This window comes from Bolinopsis microptera, chromosome 11 (assembly GCF_026151205.1).
Source record: "Bolinopsis microptera isolate Bmic1 chromosome 11, MBARI_Bmic_1.0, whole genome shotgun sequence".
Classification (NCBI taxonomy): domain Eukaryota; kingdom Metazoa; phylum Ctenophora; class Tentaculata; order Lobata; family Bolinopsidae; genus Bolinopsis; species Bolinopsis microptera.
In genome coordinates, this window is record NC_087082.1 from 20197997 (window position 1) to 20219719 (window position 21723).

The 21723-nt window shown below is 37.5% G+C and overlaps 3 protein-coding genes and 1 long non-coding RNA gene across 5 annotated transcripts in view; 1 reads left to right on the plus strand and 3 right to left on the minus strand.

Moving 5' to 3' along the window:
* LOC134822809 (chitooligosaccharidolytic beta-N-acetylglucosaminidase-like) overlaps positions 1-21723 on the minus strand; it is a gene marked incomplete in the record, with an annotated part of 941725 nt that overhangs the window by 546190 nt on the left and 373812 nt on the right.
* LOC134823564 (uncharacterized) overlaps positions 1-21723 on the minus strand; it is an 83806-nt gene that overhangs the window by 49609 nt on the left and 12474 nt on the right. The gene's annotated exons all lie outside the window — the stretch shown is intronic.
* The window catches only part of LOC134822617 (ethanolaminephosphotransferase 1-like), a 51897-nt gene that overhangs the window by 24945 nt on the left and 5229 nt on the right, over positions 1-21723 (plus strand). The gene's annotated exons all lie outside the window — the stretch shown is intronic.
* On the minus strand, positions 729-19967 carry LOC134822618 (sulfotransferase 2A1-like). Its single transcript, XM_063833749.1, has 6 exons — positions 19762-19967; positions 18179-18304; positions 2556-2697; positions 2228-2346; positions 1588-1711; positions 729-1198 (listed from the first exon to the last, which is right to left on the minus strand). Exons 1-6 carry the CDS (start codon positions 19910-19912, stop codon positions 886-888), a joined length of 975 nt encoding a protein of 324 aa, XP_063689819.1. The 5' UTR covers positions 19913-19967; the 3' UTR covers positions 729-885.

The following is a 21723-nucleotide window of genomic DNA, read 5'->3' on the forward strand; positions in this document are numbered from 1 at the left end:
TTACTTTGTTTAGGTATGTTACTTTGTATAGGTATGTTACTTTGTTTAGGTATGTTACTTTGTTTAGGTATGTTACTTTGTTTAGGTATGTTACTTTGTTTTAGGTATGTTACTTTGTTTTAGGTATATTACTTTGTTTAGGTATGTTACTTTGTTTAGGTATGTTACTTTGTTTAGGTATGTTACTTTGTTTAGGTATGTTACTTTGTTAGGTATGTTACTTTGTTTAGGTATGTTACTTTGTTTAGGTATGTTACTTTGTTTAGGTATGTTACTTTGTTTAGGTATGTCACTTTGTTTAGGTATGTTACTTTGTTTAGGTATGTTACTTTGTTTAGGTATGTTACTTTGTTTAGGTATGTTACTTTGTTTAGGTATGTTACTTTGTTTAGGTATGTTACTTTGTTTAGGTATGTTACTTTGTTTAGGTATGTTACTTTGTTTAGGTATGTTACTTTGTTTAGGTATGTTACTTTGTTTAGGTATGTCACTTTGTTTAGGTATGTTACTTTGTTTAGGTATGTTACTTTGTTTAGGTATGTTACTTTGTTTAGGTATGTTACTTTGTTTAAGGTATGTTACTTTGTTTTAGGTATGTTACTTTGTGTTAGGTATGTAACAGGTTGTAGTTATTTTAGTACGTTATTGTGTGCAATAAATATTTCAAGTTCTTATCTTACTTAGTTTTTTTTTACTGAAGTTGTTTTCAGTGAAAATACGAAAACTTTATGCAAAGGAAAAAACAGATTAATATCAGACAACAAACTGACTGCAATAATATATATACTGAACAGTGAACAATATATCAAAGAATGTGATGGAGACCAAAACCAAATTATCAACAAACAATTATAAATCTAACAAATATCCTTTTAAAAAACTATTCTATTCACTGAGAAACTCATCAAAACAGGACACCCCCGATTTAGAAATCTCTCTTAACTTCCCGCGCACAATCTCCATCTGTTTCTCTGTAAAGTAGTTTAAGTAGTCTCCCACTACTCCCTTCCTGATAAAGTCAAACCCCTCATTACACAAGAACTTGTTCCACTGAAAGTTAGCTGTAGGGTCTTTCTTCATCTTGTTAAATGTGGTGAGCTCTGCTATTTCCGCTGCTCGTTCCTTTGAGATGGGGATGTCGAGGAAGGAAGCTATCTTTTGAACGGTTCCGGTTTCGTCTGCTTTCATGTCTTTGTATCTGAAATAGGGTTGTTTTATTACCAATTTTAGGTTTTAAATTCTATTTTGATCCTGTGCATCAAAATTGTATCAGACGTTTCACTAGATTAATAGATTAGTTTCTAATAAATTAAGTGTTCTACCCCGGCCCCTCAGTCCCACCCAAACCACGCTTAATTGGTTTTATTACAGAAACCAAGTACATTCTCAGAAATAGAACACGTTAGTTAGCCCCCCCCCCCCCCCCCCCCCTGCTACTAATGCACTTAGTTAGACAACTCCGTTACAATTACAACTCCAAACTACAATTTGACTTGAAACTTAGAGCCATCAGTGAGGTAGTACTTTAAAAACAGAGCGGGTCAGTTACCATGGCAATACTACCATAATGATATTACACAACTTCACCTCAAAAAGAGAGTGTTAGGATCGCTCTGTGCCTTGTTCCAGCCCTGTGTCACGTGATCAAACCAGCTACCGAACAGTATGTCTCCCTCCAGATAGAGATTTAGATATTTCTCCCAGCTCATATCTGGGGTGCATTAGTGTTAGTGTTACCATGACGACACTACCTTATTTGGTTGTGTTACCATGACGACACTACCTTATTTGGTAGTGTTACCATGACGACACTACCTTATTTGGTAGTGTTACCATGACGACACTACCTTATTTGGTTGTGTTACCATGACGACACTACCTTATTTGGTTGTGTTACCATGACGACACTACCTTATTTGGTTGTGTTACCATGACGACACTACCTTATTTGGTTGTGTTACCATGACGACACTACCTTATTTGGTAGAGTTACCATGACACCACAGTATTGCTATTGTTTCAATGGAAACTTCAATAAATGAGAAGTAACTTAGTTACAATTTCACTATTTAGTTGACGAATAGTTTACAATAATATAAATGTTCAAAAGCGGCCACATGGACATGACACAAGTTGTAAGGTACTGTGATGCACATTGCACGCATAACATGTCATCGTATGGAGTTCGGGCTAAAAAATGCAAAGAATTCTTTATCTTGTCAGAAACCTTCAGCTCCAAATGTGCAATATCCTTTGACGATCTCAAAGTTGGCTACACAGTTATCAAATGGGTTCCGTGCTATGTAGATCGTCTTGGGTTGTTTTGGTAGCTTACTACAACGCAGACTGAAATAATTAGATGATAGTTGTTAATTCACTAATTGGGATGTCAATTAACTACCTTGAATAGAAATATGAGATGTATGTCAGATCTGTGGCGGCATTTGCTAACCTTTATATAGACTATAGCCTATTTGAGAAGTCTGAGATTGAGATAAAATAAAATTATGTACAAATTTAATGTACTTTATGAATTATATCGCACCACAACTTACTGAGATTTGAATATTCTTGGAGAATCCAGCTGTTCAAGTTGTGTGTTGGTGTGTCCTTCAAACCATTTCACTAGGTTTATTATTATCTCCTCCTGGGCTACTCCCTTTATGTGTTTTATCATGTTCTGCGCCCAGTTCGACCCTGGTTGATATTTGACACTGTGACAAGTGACACACTGTGACAAGTGACACACTGTGACACACTGTGACACACTGTGACACGCTGTGACACACTGCGACACGTGACAAGTGACACACTGTAACACGTGACAAGTGACACACTGTGACAAGTGACAAGTGACACACTGTAACACGTGACAAGTGACACACTGTGACAAGTGACACACTGTGACACACTGTGACACGTGACAATTGACACACTGTGACAAGTGACACACTGTGACACACTGTGACACACTGTGACACGCTGTGACACACTGCGACACGTGACAAGTGACACACTGTAACACGTGACAAGTGACACACTGCGACACGTGACAAGTGACACACTGTAACAGTAGATATAATATAAGTAAAGTCCTCGTCACTTGTTTGGTATGATATAAGTAAAGTTCTCGTCACTTAATTAAACCAGTAGCGGTCGCCGTTCCGCAAGTGCTGTGGGTAATTTGAGTACGTTCAGTTCTAAATTGTGTACAGTTCCCCAGGTTTATAATATAACGAATAATTTATTTGGGTGTTCAAGAATCGTTCAGAGCATGATACATGTGTTTGTAAGATAGATATTACCCATTGAAAGTAATAGCTTTCAAAGTTCTTTTTGTATGAAATTATATATGTAGATCCACCACTCGAATTTACAGTTCGTACATAGTCACACTTCGTGTTTCCGATGTCTCGTAGGTCAACAGAATCATCATCAATTTTAATCTATTCAATTTGATCGATGAGATATTTCAACTGCAACTCATCAAAACTGTATAATTCCTTTACCCGATCAACAGGTTTCGATCTGTCATCCTTAGTATCCATACAGATGCAATCATGACTCGGGTTAGTTTTCAACTTGGACTTTACCCTGATCCAGAAGATCATACATTGCTACTAAGGTTCAAGAGTTGCATCTCGAAAACATTCTTGATAATGCCAGTTATAGGTCCAGGTTGGGTGCTATATTATCTTAACCTCTCTCTTAGTTCACGGTCTGCTAACTTATAAATATCTCCGGAGGTTAACATCAGTCCTTATTATAGAGCTATAAGGTAATAAGTTAAGAAAATTTATAAATAACTCTCCCGAGACAGTAAAACAATAAAATAACTTTCATGAAATATTTTGATTTAGAAACAGAATATTGAACATCAATATCAGACTTAAAACTTGATAATTTACAGCATCAGCTATTTTGTTGTGACAGATTGGATTTCCCTATTGTAAATTATAATACTGTTTTATTAATGAAACTTGTACAGTTAAGAAGAAAAATATTTTTTTAAAGTACCTTCAACGATAAAACAATATGAAGTGAAGTTATAATATTATTATATTTTAGTTAAAGAATCACCCTCTTCCATCCCGAGAGCTTGGTTACAATCAAGTTCTCTGCTTACATACAAATTGTTATCAGATGACTGTATAAGTTGTTTGAATATGCTAAACCCCTTTGTTTTAGATTCAAGTAAAATTCCTGCTGCAAACGTTAAAAGGAAAAAATACCAGTAATTTACATCTCTTTCCAAATTGTAAACAGGCATGGTAGGAGATTTTATTTCTAAAATACTGACTATCGGAGAAACAAAAGTAAAGTGTTCAAATTTAGTGTGTTGAATATCTCCATTAGATCTTTGTAGCAGCATATCCACTCCATCTACCTTGAATCCTTTCCAGGAAAACAGAAAAGTTCCCCTTTTTATAGTTGTGTTGAAAAATGAGAACATCTTACCATGGTTGTGATTCAAATGTAAAAACAGTGTTTTGTTTTCACGGTAAAGATGTGCTGTTTGGTTATTTCCTTCAAAGAAAAAGTAGTCCTGTGTGTTGTTTGAATTGACTGGAAATTCGATGACAAAGGACAGTGCAGAAACTGCACTAAATAAAAAATTGAAATTCATTTTTTAAAAGACTGAGAGGTGCTAGATTTCATTGCTTTTATACCTTTACGAAACGATGCCATATCGATTATACGAATCTCGAGCTAGTTTAATCGAATCCTTGATTATGGTAAACAGGTTGACAATTTCAGAGTGTTTCTCCTTAAGAATTCTCTTGGCTGAAGCACCTGAGGCAGACTGGATTTTTTCTACTACTCTCCTTTGATCATCGGTAACCTGCTCACGCTGAGGTTGACATATTGGCAACACGCCATAAGACAAACTAAGGAACAGATTCTGCAAGGTTGGAAGATGATTCTGCACCACGATATCCAACTGATGGTTTTTAATTAGTTTTTGAATTTCAAAAATCTCCTCCATAGTTGTACAATTAAATATTGCCTTTGATAAACTACTCAGATCTTCATCATCTTTCTGTATAGCTTTTATTTGATCATTTAATGTGCGAAGTTTTCTTTCACAATCTTCTTCATTTTCATCCAATTGTCTTTTATGATCATTTGCCATATTCTGTATTAGCTCATTGTGAGCTGCCCTCAGAGCTTGTATCTTATCACTACACTCACCCTTCATCAACTCATCAAGATCAGACATTTGACGTCGATGAAAGTTTTTGATTTTCTCAATTTCGTCATAGCACTCCTTTCGATATTCCCTCTTTTTACGCTCAAGGTTGTTTTTATGAGAAACTTCCATTCTATCAATCTTTTTCAAAAACTTAGATTTCTGTTTTTTGTGGGCTTCGAGACAGTCCAGATATTTTTTCTTATAATCAACACTAGGTTTAATTCTAGCCTGATCTCTATCATCATATTCATCAATAACTGTTAAACCTCCATCGGATTGCCCATCATCATCATAGCTATCAACAATACTAAGCTGATCATCGCTTTCATCATCTGCTGTGTATTCATCAACTATTTTCAACCCGTCATCACTTTGTGGATTAATTTTTGGAGACTTTGGAGGATCAGAATCTTTTGCTTTCTCCCCAAGATCCTGATACCTGTCAACAATTTCTAGTCCATCATCTGATTGTGAATCATAATTCGGATGTTTGCGTGGATCAGAATCTTTTGGTTTTTCTCCTGGATCTTTATACTGATCAATGTCCACTAACCCATCATCATATTGTGGATCTTTTGTCGGTAATTTTTTCTTATCACTTCTAGGTCTGTTGTTATTCCTAGACCTTTTTGGAGGCAATCTCACTGCATTCGGATCATCGGGAGGGTAAACCCTCTTTTTTGGATTGCTATTCATATCCTTATGATTGTGACTAACTAGTACTAAACTAGATTTATTATGCTCTCTATACTTATGCTTGTATAAGGAGGCATTTGTCGGAAAAGTTTTTTGACAGTGATCGCACAAAAGAGCCATGTCTAAGATATGCTTTTAGGAGCTCTATTTATACTCATCTAACAACGCTAAACTGAAATGGATTTGAAGCAGCTGTATGAAAATCCTAAATTTCCAGCATCTTTCGCTGGACAAGAACGATTTTTTCGTGCATTGCAACAAGATAACCAACGCGTGAGCAGGAGAGCAGTAAACACAAAACTAAAGTCTATAGACAGTTATACCTTACACAAGCCAACCAGGAAGCCTACCTTGTACAGAAGAGTTTATACCAAAAGGATAAAATATCTTTATCAAGCGGATCTTGTAGACCTTTCAAGTCTCCAACATGACAATGATGGATACAAGTGGATAATAGTCATCATAGACACTTTTAGTAAAAAAGCATGGGGTTTCAAGATGAAAAACAAGAGTGCAAACTCAATAGTTGGAGTTATGAAACCATTTTTTCGCCTACACACCCCTGAAAAGATTCAATTCGATCAAGGTTCTGAGTTTTACAATGCTGCCTTTCTCAAACTGCTTAAGAAGTATAAAATCAAACACTACAGTGTCTATAGTGAACAAAAAGCTGCAATCATTGAGCGATTTTGCAGAACTCTAAAAACTCGAATGTTTAGATATTTCACTGCTCGAGGGTCTCACAGGTGGATTGACATTTTACAGGATCTTATCGATGGTTATAACAAAACCAAACATAGCTCCACATTATTCGCTCCAAACAATGTAAGTCTAGCTAATGAGAGGGAAGTTAGGCAGAATCTTTTTCCCAGAGTTGTAAAGGAGAAAAAGCACACCAAAGCATTATTAAAAGTGGGCGACTCTGTTAGAATAACTAGAAAGAAGGGTATCTTTCAAAAAGGTTATGAAATGACATTTTCATATGAAATCTTTGAAGTAAGTAAAGTGAAAACTACATATCCTGTTACATATGGATTGGCGGACTATAAAGGCGAGGAAATTAAGGGTTCATTTTACACCAGTGAAATTCAATTGGTTGACAAATCTGATGGTATATGGCCAATAGAGAGGATTGTTAGCACTCGTAAAAGAAACGGACAGAGTGAATACCTTGTGAAATTTCTAGGATATCCTAGCGAAGCAAACAGTTGGATAGCCCAGCAAGATCTCTTCAACACATAAATCATGCCTGTGAAATTCCTTGCTTCCCACAACTGCATCATTTTCGGACCCTCTCGGGCAGGGAAAACACAGTTCATGCTAGAGGTAATAAGACAAAAGCTAGTACATCCGATGCCTAAAAATATATATTACATGTATAGCATTGAACAAGACTTTATGAAAACATGGAATGAAACTGAAGAACAAGCAATTACTTTTATCCAAGGTCTTGATTTTGATAAAATGAACACTTCAGAACCCAGTCTCCTTGTGGTGGATGACTTGATCTTAAGCGGAGATAACAAGGAAATGGCGAACTGCTTCATTCTCGGTTCTCATCACCATTCAATCTCCACTTTCTTCATAACGCAGAACTTATTTCCAAACTGTCCATTGTTCAGGATGATGAGCTCAAATGCACATTATTTTGTGCTTTTCAATAGTCAGCGTCATTTCAGACAAGTGAACACGTTGGCAAGGCAGATTTTCTGTGGAAAGGATTTAAAGAGAATAACCAATGCCTATTTAAGGAGTTCAAAGCAACCCAGAGGATTTATTGTTTTGAGTTTTGCCCCTGAACTTCCCGAAGAATTAACAGTGCTAACAGACTGGTGGCAATGGTTTCCAAGCGTTTATCTGTGAAACAAGCCAATTCATTGAGACAACACCGCTACATTTTAGAAAAACTATCATCAAGTAGTAAAAAAAACAGACTCAAGATTTTACAGAATGCTCCATCTGAATTATTTAAAGTTCTCAATATGATATTCAAACTTCTAGCTGATGAAAAGTTACACCTTTCAAGTCACCAAGACAAAAAAATTGTGAAGCATAGAAGACTTATTCGATCCACGAGTGGTCTTAAGGGTACGCATATAAAAAGGAAATTTTCTGGACAAAGTGGTGGTACACTATCATCTATTCTGTCTACAGTTTTACCTGTTATTGCTGGACTAGTTCAATCGATTCTTTAAATGGCAAGATTTATCTTGGCTCCTAGAGATGGTGTGTCAAACAATGGTGAAGATGTATTTGTGCTCCTTCCAACAGAAGGACTCAGTGAGCCAAATAAAAGTATTGAACTACCATCGGGTCTTGTTCCAAGATTAGACAATGTTCATAATGCAGAGTCAAAGAAGATTTTGGACAAACTTATGATGAAAATTGCCAAAGCCAACATTGCACGGAACAAGGATGGGTTGGTAACGGTTGGAAGTAGAGTAATGGACACTAATTTTGATGATTTTGTTTTAGATTGTTGTAATGGAGAGTTTTCTAAATGTTATGAAGAAATGTATTGTTTACTTCGTAAAAATGGTATTACATTTTAAACACCCGAGTATCAATTGTCTATAAAAGCAGTAAAATTTGTGTGCATCCAATGAATAAGATGGAGAGTATACGCAAGATTGTTATTATTGGAGGCCAAGATGGGAATCCATCACGCTTTATTTCGCAACTTGAGCCTGTCAAACTTACTGAAGACTGTGAAATGGCTTTAACTTCTTTATACCATGGTGAGGTGTACAACATTCACGATGGAAATAATAAAGTTTATTTTTATCATACATCTCGTGAGCTCTCTATGGAGGCATTGAAACATAAAAAGGGGAAATCTGAGACTCTAATACCTAGCGCAATGTCTAATACATTGACGGATTTGCAATTACCTGAACCTTCAATGGTAATTGTTCCTGAAGGAAGCTACAGCTCAGTATTTACAATGTGTTGGGTGATTTCCAACTTGATAAGAGAAAAGCTACAACTTGCAAAGAAGAGAGATGCGATGCTTGCCACTACAGACAAGCAATATAGTATTATCAATATCGAAATCACTAATCTATACCTGGTTATAGAGGGGGTAAAGGACACTCCTTGGACGCTCATGGGAGTGCATGAAGATCAGTATTCAGATAGATTTACGATAAATGATAACGACTTTCACTGCAGCGATTTTCCTGGATTTGTTTATGCAAACATTATTGAGAATTCCTACATAAATGGTAAATTGTCCCGAAACCTGGGTATGGTACCGATTAAAACTGCGCCTCAGTGGTCACTCTATGAACCAACACACCCAGACTATGTGCCAATCAACATAAAGCAATTTTCAACAATTTTGATTGAACTTCGAGATATAAAAGGACAGTTCATCAAGTTCAACCCGAATTTCAAGACTGTTATTTCGCTCAGCATCCGATCTATAAAAAGGTGATAAAATCAGAGCTTGATAATTCTACACAAGTTGCAACCATGGAAATTTTCAAACCAGAAACTCTAAAAAGTGGAGCATATCGCTCTGTATTCGTGCAAAAGGGTGGTGCTGTTGAAATGGATCGCTACATTTACGGAATGCAAGGTGAGGGATTGGGAAATTGGTTCGGCGCCCTTATGAAACAAGCAATACCTCTGATAAGCAGCGGTATAAAAGGAATAGCCAAGGCTTCAAAACCAATCGCTATAGCTGCTGGAAAAGAGTTAATCACTGCTGGAGCAAAACGTGGAGCTAAAGAGATTACTAAACTTTCCAATCGTATCAATCCAACAGAAATAAAAAATACTGTTGTCCATAGACCCCATAAAAAGAGAAGAAAATCAAAGAAATGGCAAAGTTTGTAAATAGTTCTGAATCTGTTTCATCTTCCTTGCTACTATGGAACGATCGTCCTACACAGGTTTCTATTGAAGAAACTTATGATTTGAAAGTATGGCCAGTTACTAATTTATTCAATGATGGACCCATCAATTTTACTCTCCCTCCCCAACCAAAGGGTCTCCTCACAGATTTGCATATCGTTACCAAGTTAAAACTACAGAAAGATGGTGGGGACTTTCCAAAACCGAATAAGAATGTTTCCATAATAAATAATCTCGCAAACAGTCTCTGGGGCGAAGTTTCTGTAATCTGTTCTGATCGTACGGAGCTATGTCAGAGTATGAAGAACGCCTATGCCTATCAAACATTTTTCAACACCGCTCTAAATTCAGAAAAAAATCGGGAAGATTTTCTTTTGTATAACGAAGCGTTTCTAATGGATGAGGGGGTGTCTAAAAAGTCTGAAGAAGACTTACGATTGTTTTGGAAGTGGGATGAAAGTCATAAGAACGCATTTGATGATATGGTAATTGAAGATATGGAGGGCGGAGAGGATGCGATCGAGACGAAAAAAGAAGCCTTTTGGAATGCTTCATCCCTTCCAAAAGCTTTGTTAATAGAAGCGCAAAGAAGTGTGTTAGCTACCTCGGGATTGTCTGGCGATGAATTGGAGGTGGCTTTGGAAAATTTTATATCCAACACAGTAAATAATTGGATTCCAACTGATGCGAACCCTGCTGCAAGCAAACGCAGTGCTCTGGTCAATCGAGGACAGAGTCTTACTCTAAATTCTAAATTTCAATGCCCTCTGCTTAATACTCTGAAGTGTCTTCCAACCAATATGAAGTTACGGTTAAGTTTAACAAAAAACAAAGATGAGTTTTTGCTTCTTTGTGGTGATGATGTTCATGGTTATAGTATTCTGCTTGAAGATTGCTACATACTTGCAACATACTACAGAGTACGAGATGAAATACACGATCTCATTGAAGAGAGACTTCAGAAAGAGCCTATCCCATATTTCATTTCAAGGCCTGAAATAATAATCAGACCTGTAACACAGCACAGTAAAATTATCAGAATGTCTGATGTTTTCTCTGACACTTTACCTCCATATGCATTTTTTACACTGCAAAAGAGCAGAGATTTTGATGGACGGACAAACACAAATCCATTTATATTCCATGGATTCAAGAAATTTCAATTTTACCGCAATGGTGTGCCATACTTCAATGATCCACTGGAGGTGGGTACTATTGATAAGCTTGGGGATCACAACTATGTATATAGTGACTTTGGAGAATATTTTAGACAGCTTTATCGTACCATTGGAAAGGAGTCTAAGGGAAATTGTCTGATTGATAGCACAAACTTTCATCTGAACTTTATGGTTGGAATGAGTTTTGGTGCTGACAGAAGCAGCTTGACAGAGAGACATTTAAATCTCCAAGAGAAAGCATCGACCTACCTTGAAATTGATCTGGGAATTGAGGATATACCAGAGGATTTAATTCTCATAGTATATGCAGTCTTTGACCGTCAACTTCAAATTGATGCCGATCGTATGGTCAGAATAATCGAGTAATAAAAGCAGCTAGAGATTCATCAGTCTATCATTTCTAGCATATACTTGTCAGTGTTGTTTCTACTTGTGATATGAAACCTCTATCAACATTGGAAATAAACAGAATCCTTGAAGAAAACAGTGTGACTAAAAAATATTATATTGGAACCTACCCCTCATGTATTGCTCTAAGAACCAAAAAGAAAACATACGCTTTTATTACAAATACTGATGAACACGATAAAACGGGACAGCATTGGAATGCATGGTTTGTTGAAGGAGAAAAGATCTCATTCTTTGACAGCTTTGGACGTGATTGGGAGGATGCTACCCTACCAAAACATTACAGAGACATTGTTGAACCATTTGATCAAATAACTTATAGCACAACTAGAGTACAAGGATGGAATAGCGTTGCATGTGGATTTTTCTGTATTCATTTTCTTTATGTTAAATCTTTGGGTTTAGATTATGAGGATTTTTTAAATGAATATACCAAAGATTTTGAAAAAAATGATAAGATTGTGTATGAATTTTACAAGTCGATTCAGTAGAGTTGTGTTTTAATTGTTCCAGAGATTCAAATAAAAAAATGGATATATAAACAGGAGAAGTGGGAAACAGCTTCATTTCTTAAAATTCATAATGGACTTTGCTGCTCCTCTCTTTTTGCTGTCAATGTATGGACACTACTCAAAAAATGGAAGCAGATGCTCAAAGTGCAAAGATCGAAGTCATCATAAAAAATTATGCACAAGATCACGATGTCAATACCAGAAAGAACAGGCTTTGTCGATATTGTTTGCAAGAAAATAGAAAAAGACATATTTGCCCTGGAAAATATATTTATGAATTTATTATGGAATCCTTTTTCAAGCGTGTTTTCTTGGACACTCAGCCATGTTGTTACCTGGACCTCTACCACAACTGCAAGTTAACTATTGCTCAAGAACATCTCTTTGCAAACTGTAGCAATATGGACTCGATTTTATATCAAAATCTACTCTATTACATTTACGACTATGAGTTTTAAAAACAGTTGAATCTGTTGACACTGCTCACTTCTTGATCAGCACTTTAGAATCGGCAGCTATGAACTATTTTCATGATGTATACTTGGGGTTTCTTGCTGAGCAGATTGCTCGACAATGTGAACAAATGTCTGTTCTCAAGTGCTCAGCGTGTGAATCAAAAATAAAAAGCCCTCTGTTACACATTTGTCATCAACGTGGACTTTTAGAGAAACTGCAAATTCACTTTGAGGAAGTAAGAGGACCCATGTTAACGGACATAGAAGTTTATTACGATCAGGTGCAAGAGCTTTTACCTCACTGTGATGACCCTTCGAAAGACAAAAATAATTATATCAACGCTGGTCGGTTGTGGTTGCAAATGTGTTCGGCAGAAATTGTATTCTACGGACGGTACATTAACGAATTCAACCATTCATTCATAGACAGAGCTTTTAAGAAAGTGAAAAAAGATGGGGTTGCAAGAATCTGAACGGAACATTGGATATCGCCTCATGAATTTGCGCCGATACTTCCCCAGTCGCTCACGACATGTTAATCCTAGTAATGAGTTCCCTTTCACATGATAATCACATGTCGCATTCAATAAAGGCTCTGTCGTGAAAACATTGTGTCATTTCTAAAATATGAACTTTGAATTCGTTATCGCAGCTACTGAGGGTTTCACTACTCAGAATGGAGGATTTATACTCAGAGAACTCACTCTCATATTTCCCAATGAGCAGGAACAGCATTTTCAATTCAAGAATCCAGAGACCATGTACCTGAATCCGGATGAGATGAAAATAGCAAAGTTCTCTCAGCGACATTTGAATGGTTTTTCACCAACCGATAACGAGAGTTGTTGTCTCCCTGCAGCGGTATATCCTAAAATACTTGAAGAGATACAGCATTGTAGAATTTACTGCGCAGGGGAAAATGAACGTTGTTTCTTTGCTAGAAACCTACCAGATACTGAAGTTATTGATGTTTATTCTCTGTTTGACTTCAATTACCCAACACAACTCGATAATCCGAGCTGTTTTAAGTTACATCGCTACAGATACTGTTCTCTTGCAAAAGCTAGATATTTGACTCAAAGACTTGATGGATTTAGATTATGAATTAAACACTAACTTGCTCTTTTGACCTAACGCATGTGAAATATTACATTTTATTTTATGATGTGTACTTGATATTTGTTTAGCTTCATCATTAAACACTGTGTATCACTTGTTTGTTTTCTAAACTTGGTATACTAACGTTACAGTGAACTATAATTATCATAGTTTTATCCTTCTAGACTTCTACTCTGATAGAGTGAAACTAGCACCTAGTGTATAATTACAGATTGGACATGAAAAGGTCTCTAACTCTAAGATCATCGCTGTACGTTACATAACACATTTTAGTGGGAGTCCCCACATACATTTGACACGGGTGGAGAGAATGCTCTCCTGATTCCGTCTTTTCTTGAGAGCCAACCCCAATCTGTGATATAGCTGACTCATGACACTGGAGATGGGCTTAGATCTCTCTTAACGAGTCGTTAGCATCAACCATATCACAGCAATTTTTAAATATTTTTGAGTTTTGTAAACGCAAACTATGATTAACAGAGTTGTGTCCTCAGACCTCTCCTCTGATAGAGAGTGAGGACAGCACTTAGTACTTCAGTATATTAGAGATGGATATAGAGAAGGTCTCTAACATCATCGCTGTACGTAACATAACTCATTTTAGTGGGAGTCCCCACATACATTGACACGGGTGGAGAGAATGCTCTCCTGATTCCGTCTTTTCTTGAGAGCCAACCCCAATTTGTGATATAGCTAACTCATGACACTGGAGATGGGCTTAGATCTCTCTTAACGAACCGTTAGCATCAACCATATCACAGCAATTTTTAAATATGTTTGAGTTTTGTAAACGTAAATATTTAAGCTTCAAGTATCAACAATTTTGCTGTAGCATAGGGCTGATAGATTGATATGAGCAACATATGACATTTTTAACCTTTTGGAAGGTTAGAAAGATAAAATCTAGCTGAATTGTAGATAAATAAGATATAAAATAGTTAGAATATAAGTTTATAGGTGAGGTGTAAGTTGGGTTTATCAGAGCTTTATACTGCTGAGCTCGCAAACAACTCACAACTTACTCACTTGTACTTCAACTTGATCAGCTCTCATCAATCATTCGAGTGATCTGCATCAATAATGAACTCTCGTTTGTGTCGTACTATCATCTTTCTCCACTGCTTGCGGTCACTAGCCAGCTCGTTCGCTCCTTCTAGATTTATATTTGTGTTTACTGAAAACACTGCAGTTTCCTGAAAACACTGCAGCATCCTGAAAACGCTGTAGCACACAACTCCTTCTCGTATGAATTTATTTGAAATAAAAACTTGTAAAAATATGAGTTATCTGTATTAGAATTCTTAGAGCAAAAATTATTATCATTGCAAGAACTCCTTGTCCGGTGAATTTTTTAAAACTTATGAAATAGATCAACTCACGTAAAGTTAATGTTTTAGTTTTAACAAAATCTAGAGAAGTTAATGGTTAAGAAAGCTATGGCTATGTCCTCAAACTTCTCCACTCTTCTGATAAAGAGGTAAGAAGAGCTTCCACTGCAACATATAGAGATCTGAGAGGGAGAGAGAGAGAGTAGGTCCCTAAAGATCATCAACTCGTTAGAGGTCTTTAAGATCGGCAGCTCTGTGTAGAATGGAGCAAATAAGAAATGTGGGAGGGAGGGAAAGAGCCCTCTATTTATATTGAATTTTAGTGTACCTCAGTACGACGTTATCATAGCTTAACTCTATAGGGTGTGTTAAGTTTGATCTGTGACGAAATTATCATGGGCTAACACGCTATTCCGCATGAAATAATGTGCTATACAGCAAGGAATATGCTCACGTGATTACTATAGTAGGCACTGAGTGGATGCTTCTGATGATCTAATATCAACTATCAAAGTTACCCATCAGGGTTCAACATGAAATAACGACTCATATACATTCGAAGGGTGGATTCCTCTACTTGCTTCATATGTATAATTCCATACAATAAGAACTTTGAAAGCTATTAGCTTCAATGGGTAATATTTATCTTACAAACACATGTACCATGCTCTGAACGATTCTTAAAGACCCAAATAAATTATTCATTATATCATAAACCTGGGGAACTGTACAAAATTTAGCACTCAACGTACTCAACGTACTCAAATTACCCACAGCACTTGCGGAACGGCGACCGCTACTGGTTTAATTAAGTGACGAGAACTTTACTTATATCATACCAAACAAGTGACGAGGACTTTACTTATATTATATCTACTTGTAACACGTGACAAGTGACACACTGTGACAAGTGACACACTGTGACACACTGTGACACGTGACAATTGACACACTGTGACAAGTGACACACTGTGACACACTGTGAAACACTGTGACACACTGTGACACTGTGAAGTCTGTGGTTTACATGTCCAAGTTACGAACATGGGCTTAAGGTTTTTTTTTATAGGGTGCCAAGGGTGCCAGCACCCTTGCCTCAAATTTTTTCATCGAAAAATTAAAATTGGCTGAAACGAAAAAAAAAACATATTTTCTTGGGGGGGGGGGGGGGGGGGGGGTGAGGTTAGGATTGAATTGACCATGGTTAATAGTGGGCCTGTTGATAGCTTGGATGTGTTTTATTATAGTGTAGACTTACTTACATGGGTCTATACTCTATAAGGTGGAATAGTGGGTCTGTTGATATTGATAGTGGGTCTGTTGTTATTAAGTGTGTGTCTACTCGCTTAATAGTGGGTCTTTGCTACTCTGAAATGGGTCTGTAGATTGACTTGTCGGTCTGTAAGATGAAATAGTGGGCCTGTTGATATTGATAGTGGGTCTGTTGTTATTAAGTGTGTGTCTACTCGCTTAATAGTGGGTCTTTGCTACTCTGAAATGGGTCTGTAGATTGACTTGTGGGTCTGTAAGATGAAATAGTGGGTCTGTTGATATTGATAGTGGGTCTGTTGTTATTAAGTGTGTGTCTACTCGCTTAATAGTGGGTCTTTGCTACTCTGAAATGGGTCTGTAGATTGACTTGTGGGTCTGTAAGATGAAATAGTGAGCCTGTTGATATTGATAGTGGGTCTGTTGTTATTAAGTGTGTGTCTACTCGCTTAATAGTGGGCCTTTGCTACTCTGAAATGGGTCTGTAGATTTATTTGTGGGTCTGTAAGGTTACAAAGTGGGTCTGTTATTATTGGCAGTGGGTCTCTAAGGTCAAATAGTGGGCCTATTTTTATTAAGTGTGTGTCTACTTGCTTAATAGTGGGTCTTTGCTACTCTGAAATGGGTCTGTGGATTGACTTGTGGGTCTGTAAGATGAAATAGTGGGTCTGTTGATATTGATAGTAGGTCTGTTGTTATCAACTGTGTGTCTACTCGCTTAATAGTGGGTCTTTGCTAATCTGAAATGGGTCTGTAGATTGACTTAAGGTCTGTAAGATGAAATAGTGGGCCTGTTGATATTGATAGCGGGTCTGTTGATATTAAGTGTGTGTCTACTCGCTTAATAGTGGGTCTTTGCTACTCTGAAATGGGTCTGTGGATTGACTTGTGGGTCTGTAAGATGAAATAGTGGGTCTGTTGATATTGATAGTAGGTCTGTTGTTATCAACTGTGTGTCTACTCCCCCATGGTCGCCTGGTAACTGGGCTGTGTTTATGACTGCAGTCAGTCAAAGATTTGAACTGTGGATTAGTCATTAGTAAATATCTGTCATAACATCCAAGCAAACATTCTAGAAGACTTCTATAAATAGTCAATAGTGTCCCCTAGACCGTAGGAAATGTAAAAATTTTAAGACGATGAGGCCTGAGTAAGTCGTAAATTCTGATTGGAGAATGCAGATTGCTGTTGTGAAGTTACCAACTTTACGTGAGTACTTGATTCTTTTCAATCCCAGTTTATTGCTGTCCTACAAATTTCTTTAATGCCAAATGTCGTCTAAAACACCCTGTTTCGCAAAAATTTTCCAGGGGGCTGCGCCCCCCAGACCCCTGCCACAGCTTGCTCGCTTCGCTCGCTGCGCAGCTGGATTAAAAAACCTGGCTACGTCCCTGACCTATACCTACATCTTTATACTATAAGTATAAAGCCAGCATTTTAAGAGGTATTTGTAAGTTTTCCACATATGTATGAGTGGACTTTTGAAATCAAATTATCAACCAAAATGTGGTGGAATATTGCATATATGAATAGTACATATAATTATTCTGACGGAAGAAGGTCATCAACTTCAAGTCCTAAATTATTAGTCCAATCTCTAAGATTGCATTGTTGATAGGGAAAGTTCAAAAAATTGGATTAAAAAATTTGCGAAAAAAGTTACTGCGAGCGAAGCTCAGCCAGCGAGCCACATTCAATGGAAAAGTGGGTCTTTAACCCAAAAAAGTCAGCACCATTGGGTGGGTCTGTGGCACCCAGAAAAAAAAAACCTTACATGGGCTAGTTTGTAACAATATGTTATGTTTCTGTTACAGTGGAGTTCACAAAAAACTCATTAGAATTTAGTTTGTAGAGATTCATGTGTTTGGCTTACACCATTGAGATATTTAATATGGCATACGAATATTAAAACAGTAACAAAAGGACTATAATGAATGAGGAAAATAATATTCTTAGAACACGTGACAGAACAAACACCCCACGTGTCAGAACAAACACCCCACGTGTCAGAACAAACACCCCACGTGTCAGAACAAACACCCCACGTGTCAGAACAAACACCCCACGTGTCAGAACAAACACCCCACGTGTCAGAACAAACCCCCCACGTGTCAGAACAAACCCCCCACGTGTCAGAACAAACACGTGATTCACAAACTACCTGATCTGGGAACACAGCAGATAAAGAGGTCGTCTGGTCTAGCCACGAACTGGTCACATGACTTTATTCTATCCACCCATCTCCCTCCGTGATAGTTGTATTGAGGGTAAATCATTCCGTCTTCTCCTGCGAGATACCAACATTTTTATATTTTGTAGGTTTAACATTGAGATGTTATGGCTCAGTTAATTAATCTGCGTAGCGTGGTCGTACCACGATTAAAAGGAAGATGTTATCGGCCAATAGTAGGAACTTACCGACAGTGTGACAGAAAGGTATGTGAAGTATGTACTTACCGACAGTGTGACAGAAAGGTATGTGAAGTATGTACTTACCGACAGTGTGACAGAAAGGTATGTGAAATATGTACTTACCGACAGTGTGACAGAAAGGTATGTGAAGTATGTACTTACTGACAGTGTGACAGAAAGGTGTGCGAAGTATGTACTTACTGACAGTGTGACAGAAAGGTATGTGAAGTATGTACTTACCGACAGTGTGACAGAAAGGTATGTGAAGTATGTACTTACCGACAGTGTGACAGAAAGGTATGTGAAGTATGTACTTACCGACAGTGTGACAGAAAGGTATGTGAAGTATGTACTTACCGACAGTGTGACAGAAAGGTATGTGAAGTATGTACTTACCGACAGTGTGACAGAAAGGTATGTGAAGTATGTACTTACCGACAGTGTGACAGAAAGGTATGTGAAGTTTGTACTTACCGACAGTGTGACAGAAAGGTATGTGAAGTATGTACTTACCGACAGTGTGACATAAAGGTATGTGAAGTATGTACTTACCGACAGTGTGACAGAAAGGTATGTGAAGTATGTACTTACCGACAGTGTGACAGAAAGGTATGTGAAGTATGTACTTACCGACAGTGTGACATAAAGGTATGTGAAGTATGTACTTACCGACAGTGTGACAGAAAGGTATGTGAAGTATGTACTTACCGACAGTGTGACAGAAAGGTATGCGAAGTATGTACTTACCGACAGTGTGACAGAAAGGTATGTGAAGTATGTACTTACTGACAGTGTGACGGAAAGGTATGTGAAGTATGTACTTACCGACAGTGTGACAGAAAGGTATGTGAAGTATGTACTTACCGGCAGTGTGACAGAAAGGTATGTGAAGTATGTACTTACCGACAGTGTGACAGAAAGGTATGTGAAGTATGTACTTACCGGCAGTGTGACAGAAAGGTATGTGAAGTATGTACTTACCGACAGTGTGACAGAAAGGTATGTGAAGTATGTACTTACCGACAGTGTGACAGAAAGGTATGTGAAGTATGTACTTACCGACAGTGTGACAGAAAGGTATGTGAAGTATGTACTTACCGACAGTGTGACAGAAAGGTATGTGAAGTATGTACTTACCGGCAGTGTGACAGAAAGGTATGTGAAGTATGTACTTACCGACAGTGTGACAGAAAGGTATGTGAAGTATGTACTTACCGACAGTGTGACATAAAGGTATGTGAAGTATGTACTTACCGACAGTATGACAGAAAGGTATGTGAAGTATGTACTTACCGACAGTGTGACAGAAAGGTATGTGAAGTATGTACTTACCGACAGTGTGACAGAAAGGTATTTTATCAGTTCTCTCCACAAAGTCAGGATCCTCCTTGTTTTGAGAGAGTAAAGCTTGGTGAGATTTGAGCACTTTGTTCATGTCCATTTTCTTGGGAGGAGAATCTGCTCTCCTTTTCATGCTAGTCATGTAAAATAGCAAGTTCGGGAGGAATTGTAAGATCGAAGATTTGTTTCTACTGGTTCTAACTGAAAGCTAATAGATAATAACGTGATGAAATCAGATTGCACATGAACTAATATGTGTCTATTATAATAATATAGATGTTACAACCAAACTCCATAATACTTTATGTTATGTTTGGGACAACTGTGTGGTCTGTAAGTGATAATGTAAACCTCAAGGCATCATAAGAGTCACTGCAAAATCCATATACTGAGTAAGAATTTCAACATTCTGCAGAACAAGCAGCCTGAATAAGAATAAGAACAAACAGTCAGCTAAAATACCTATCAAAAGAACAGCTTGACCACAACACTCACTCCTCTTCTGTCGCTCTTTGTTCTGTGTAATGGGGTGTATTGTGTATTGTCACTAGCAGTGTATTGTCACTAGTAGTGTATTGTGCACTAGTTGTGTATTGTCACTAGTAGTGTGTACCACACAATACACCTGATACAACTCTCTTCCTGTATTTAGGTTATTTTGGTAAATACTGGGGTAGAATGTGTGTAGAAATTGTGTTAGTCAATGTGAAGGTAAAGCTGCAGAGATGCTGCTGCAGTAGTGTGGTATATAGTGTGTATACAATATGTACTGTAGCTGTGTACTGTGTACCGTGCGTACTGAACATTTTGCAGTGTATGTAGCATTACAGAGGGGAACAGTGAGATGCTACTGAAGGATCCTGATAATTGAGAGCCTCTAAGTACAATATGTACTGTAGCTGTGTACTGTAGATGTGTACTGAACATTGTGCAGTGTATGTAGCATTACAGAGGGGAACAGTGAGATGCTTCTTAAGGATCCTGATAATTGAGAGCCTCTAAGTACAATATGTACTGTAGCTGTGTACTGTAGATGTGTACTGAACATTGTGCAGTGTATGTAGCATTACAGAGGGGAACAGTGAGATGCTTCTTAAGGATCCTGATAATTGAGAGCCTCTAAGTACAATATGTACTGTAGCTGTGTACTGTAGATGTGTACTGAACATTGTGCAGTGTATGTAGCATTACAGAGGGGAACAGTGAGATGCTACTGAAGGATCCTGATAGTTGAGAGCCTCTAAGTACAATATGTACATTATACATAGTACACTGTAGCTGTGTACTCCTCTAAGTGGGCCTCCCAGTGAGATAAGGGAATCAGGTTCATAAACACAAATTATAGTGAACAAGAAGGAGTTTATAATTGTAATTTAATCATTATTGTAATCATTTTATTTATTGTTGATTACCAAGTCAAGTATACAGTTCATTATACTTCACTAAGGTCCTTACATACATATTTTGCAAAATTGAGTGATCCGTTTTAAACTATCTGGACATTTAACTATCGCAATTAATTATTAAGTTTTGAGTAGCTAACTCAACAGTCTATAATAGACATGCAGACCAATGAGGTGTATAGTAGACGATGTGTCTGTCATCTGAAGATGGTGTATCAGTTTACACAATGTGTCACATACTGTCTAGTAGTGTCTACTCAATGTTCGGTTCACAAATTGTTGGCATCTTCAGTATGGTATCTTCAGATAGCAATGGAATCCAGCTGAGAATTCTCTAATCTGCTCTCTAGGTTTTGTGATCAAAGCAAAATTATAACTTTATAAATTATATCTTTATAAGTAAAGTGGGTACAGGGATTTCAATAAGGTTAAAATATAATCATATAAAGTATAACCACTGAAACAGCCCGCCCCCCCCCCCCCCGCCCCCCCCCCCCCCCCCCCCCCCCCCCCCGGCCCACTTCTCTTTTTTCAATATATTCAAGAATTA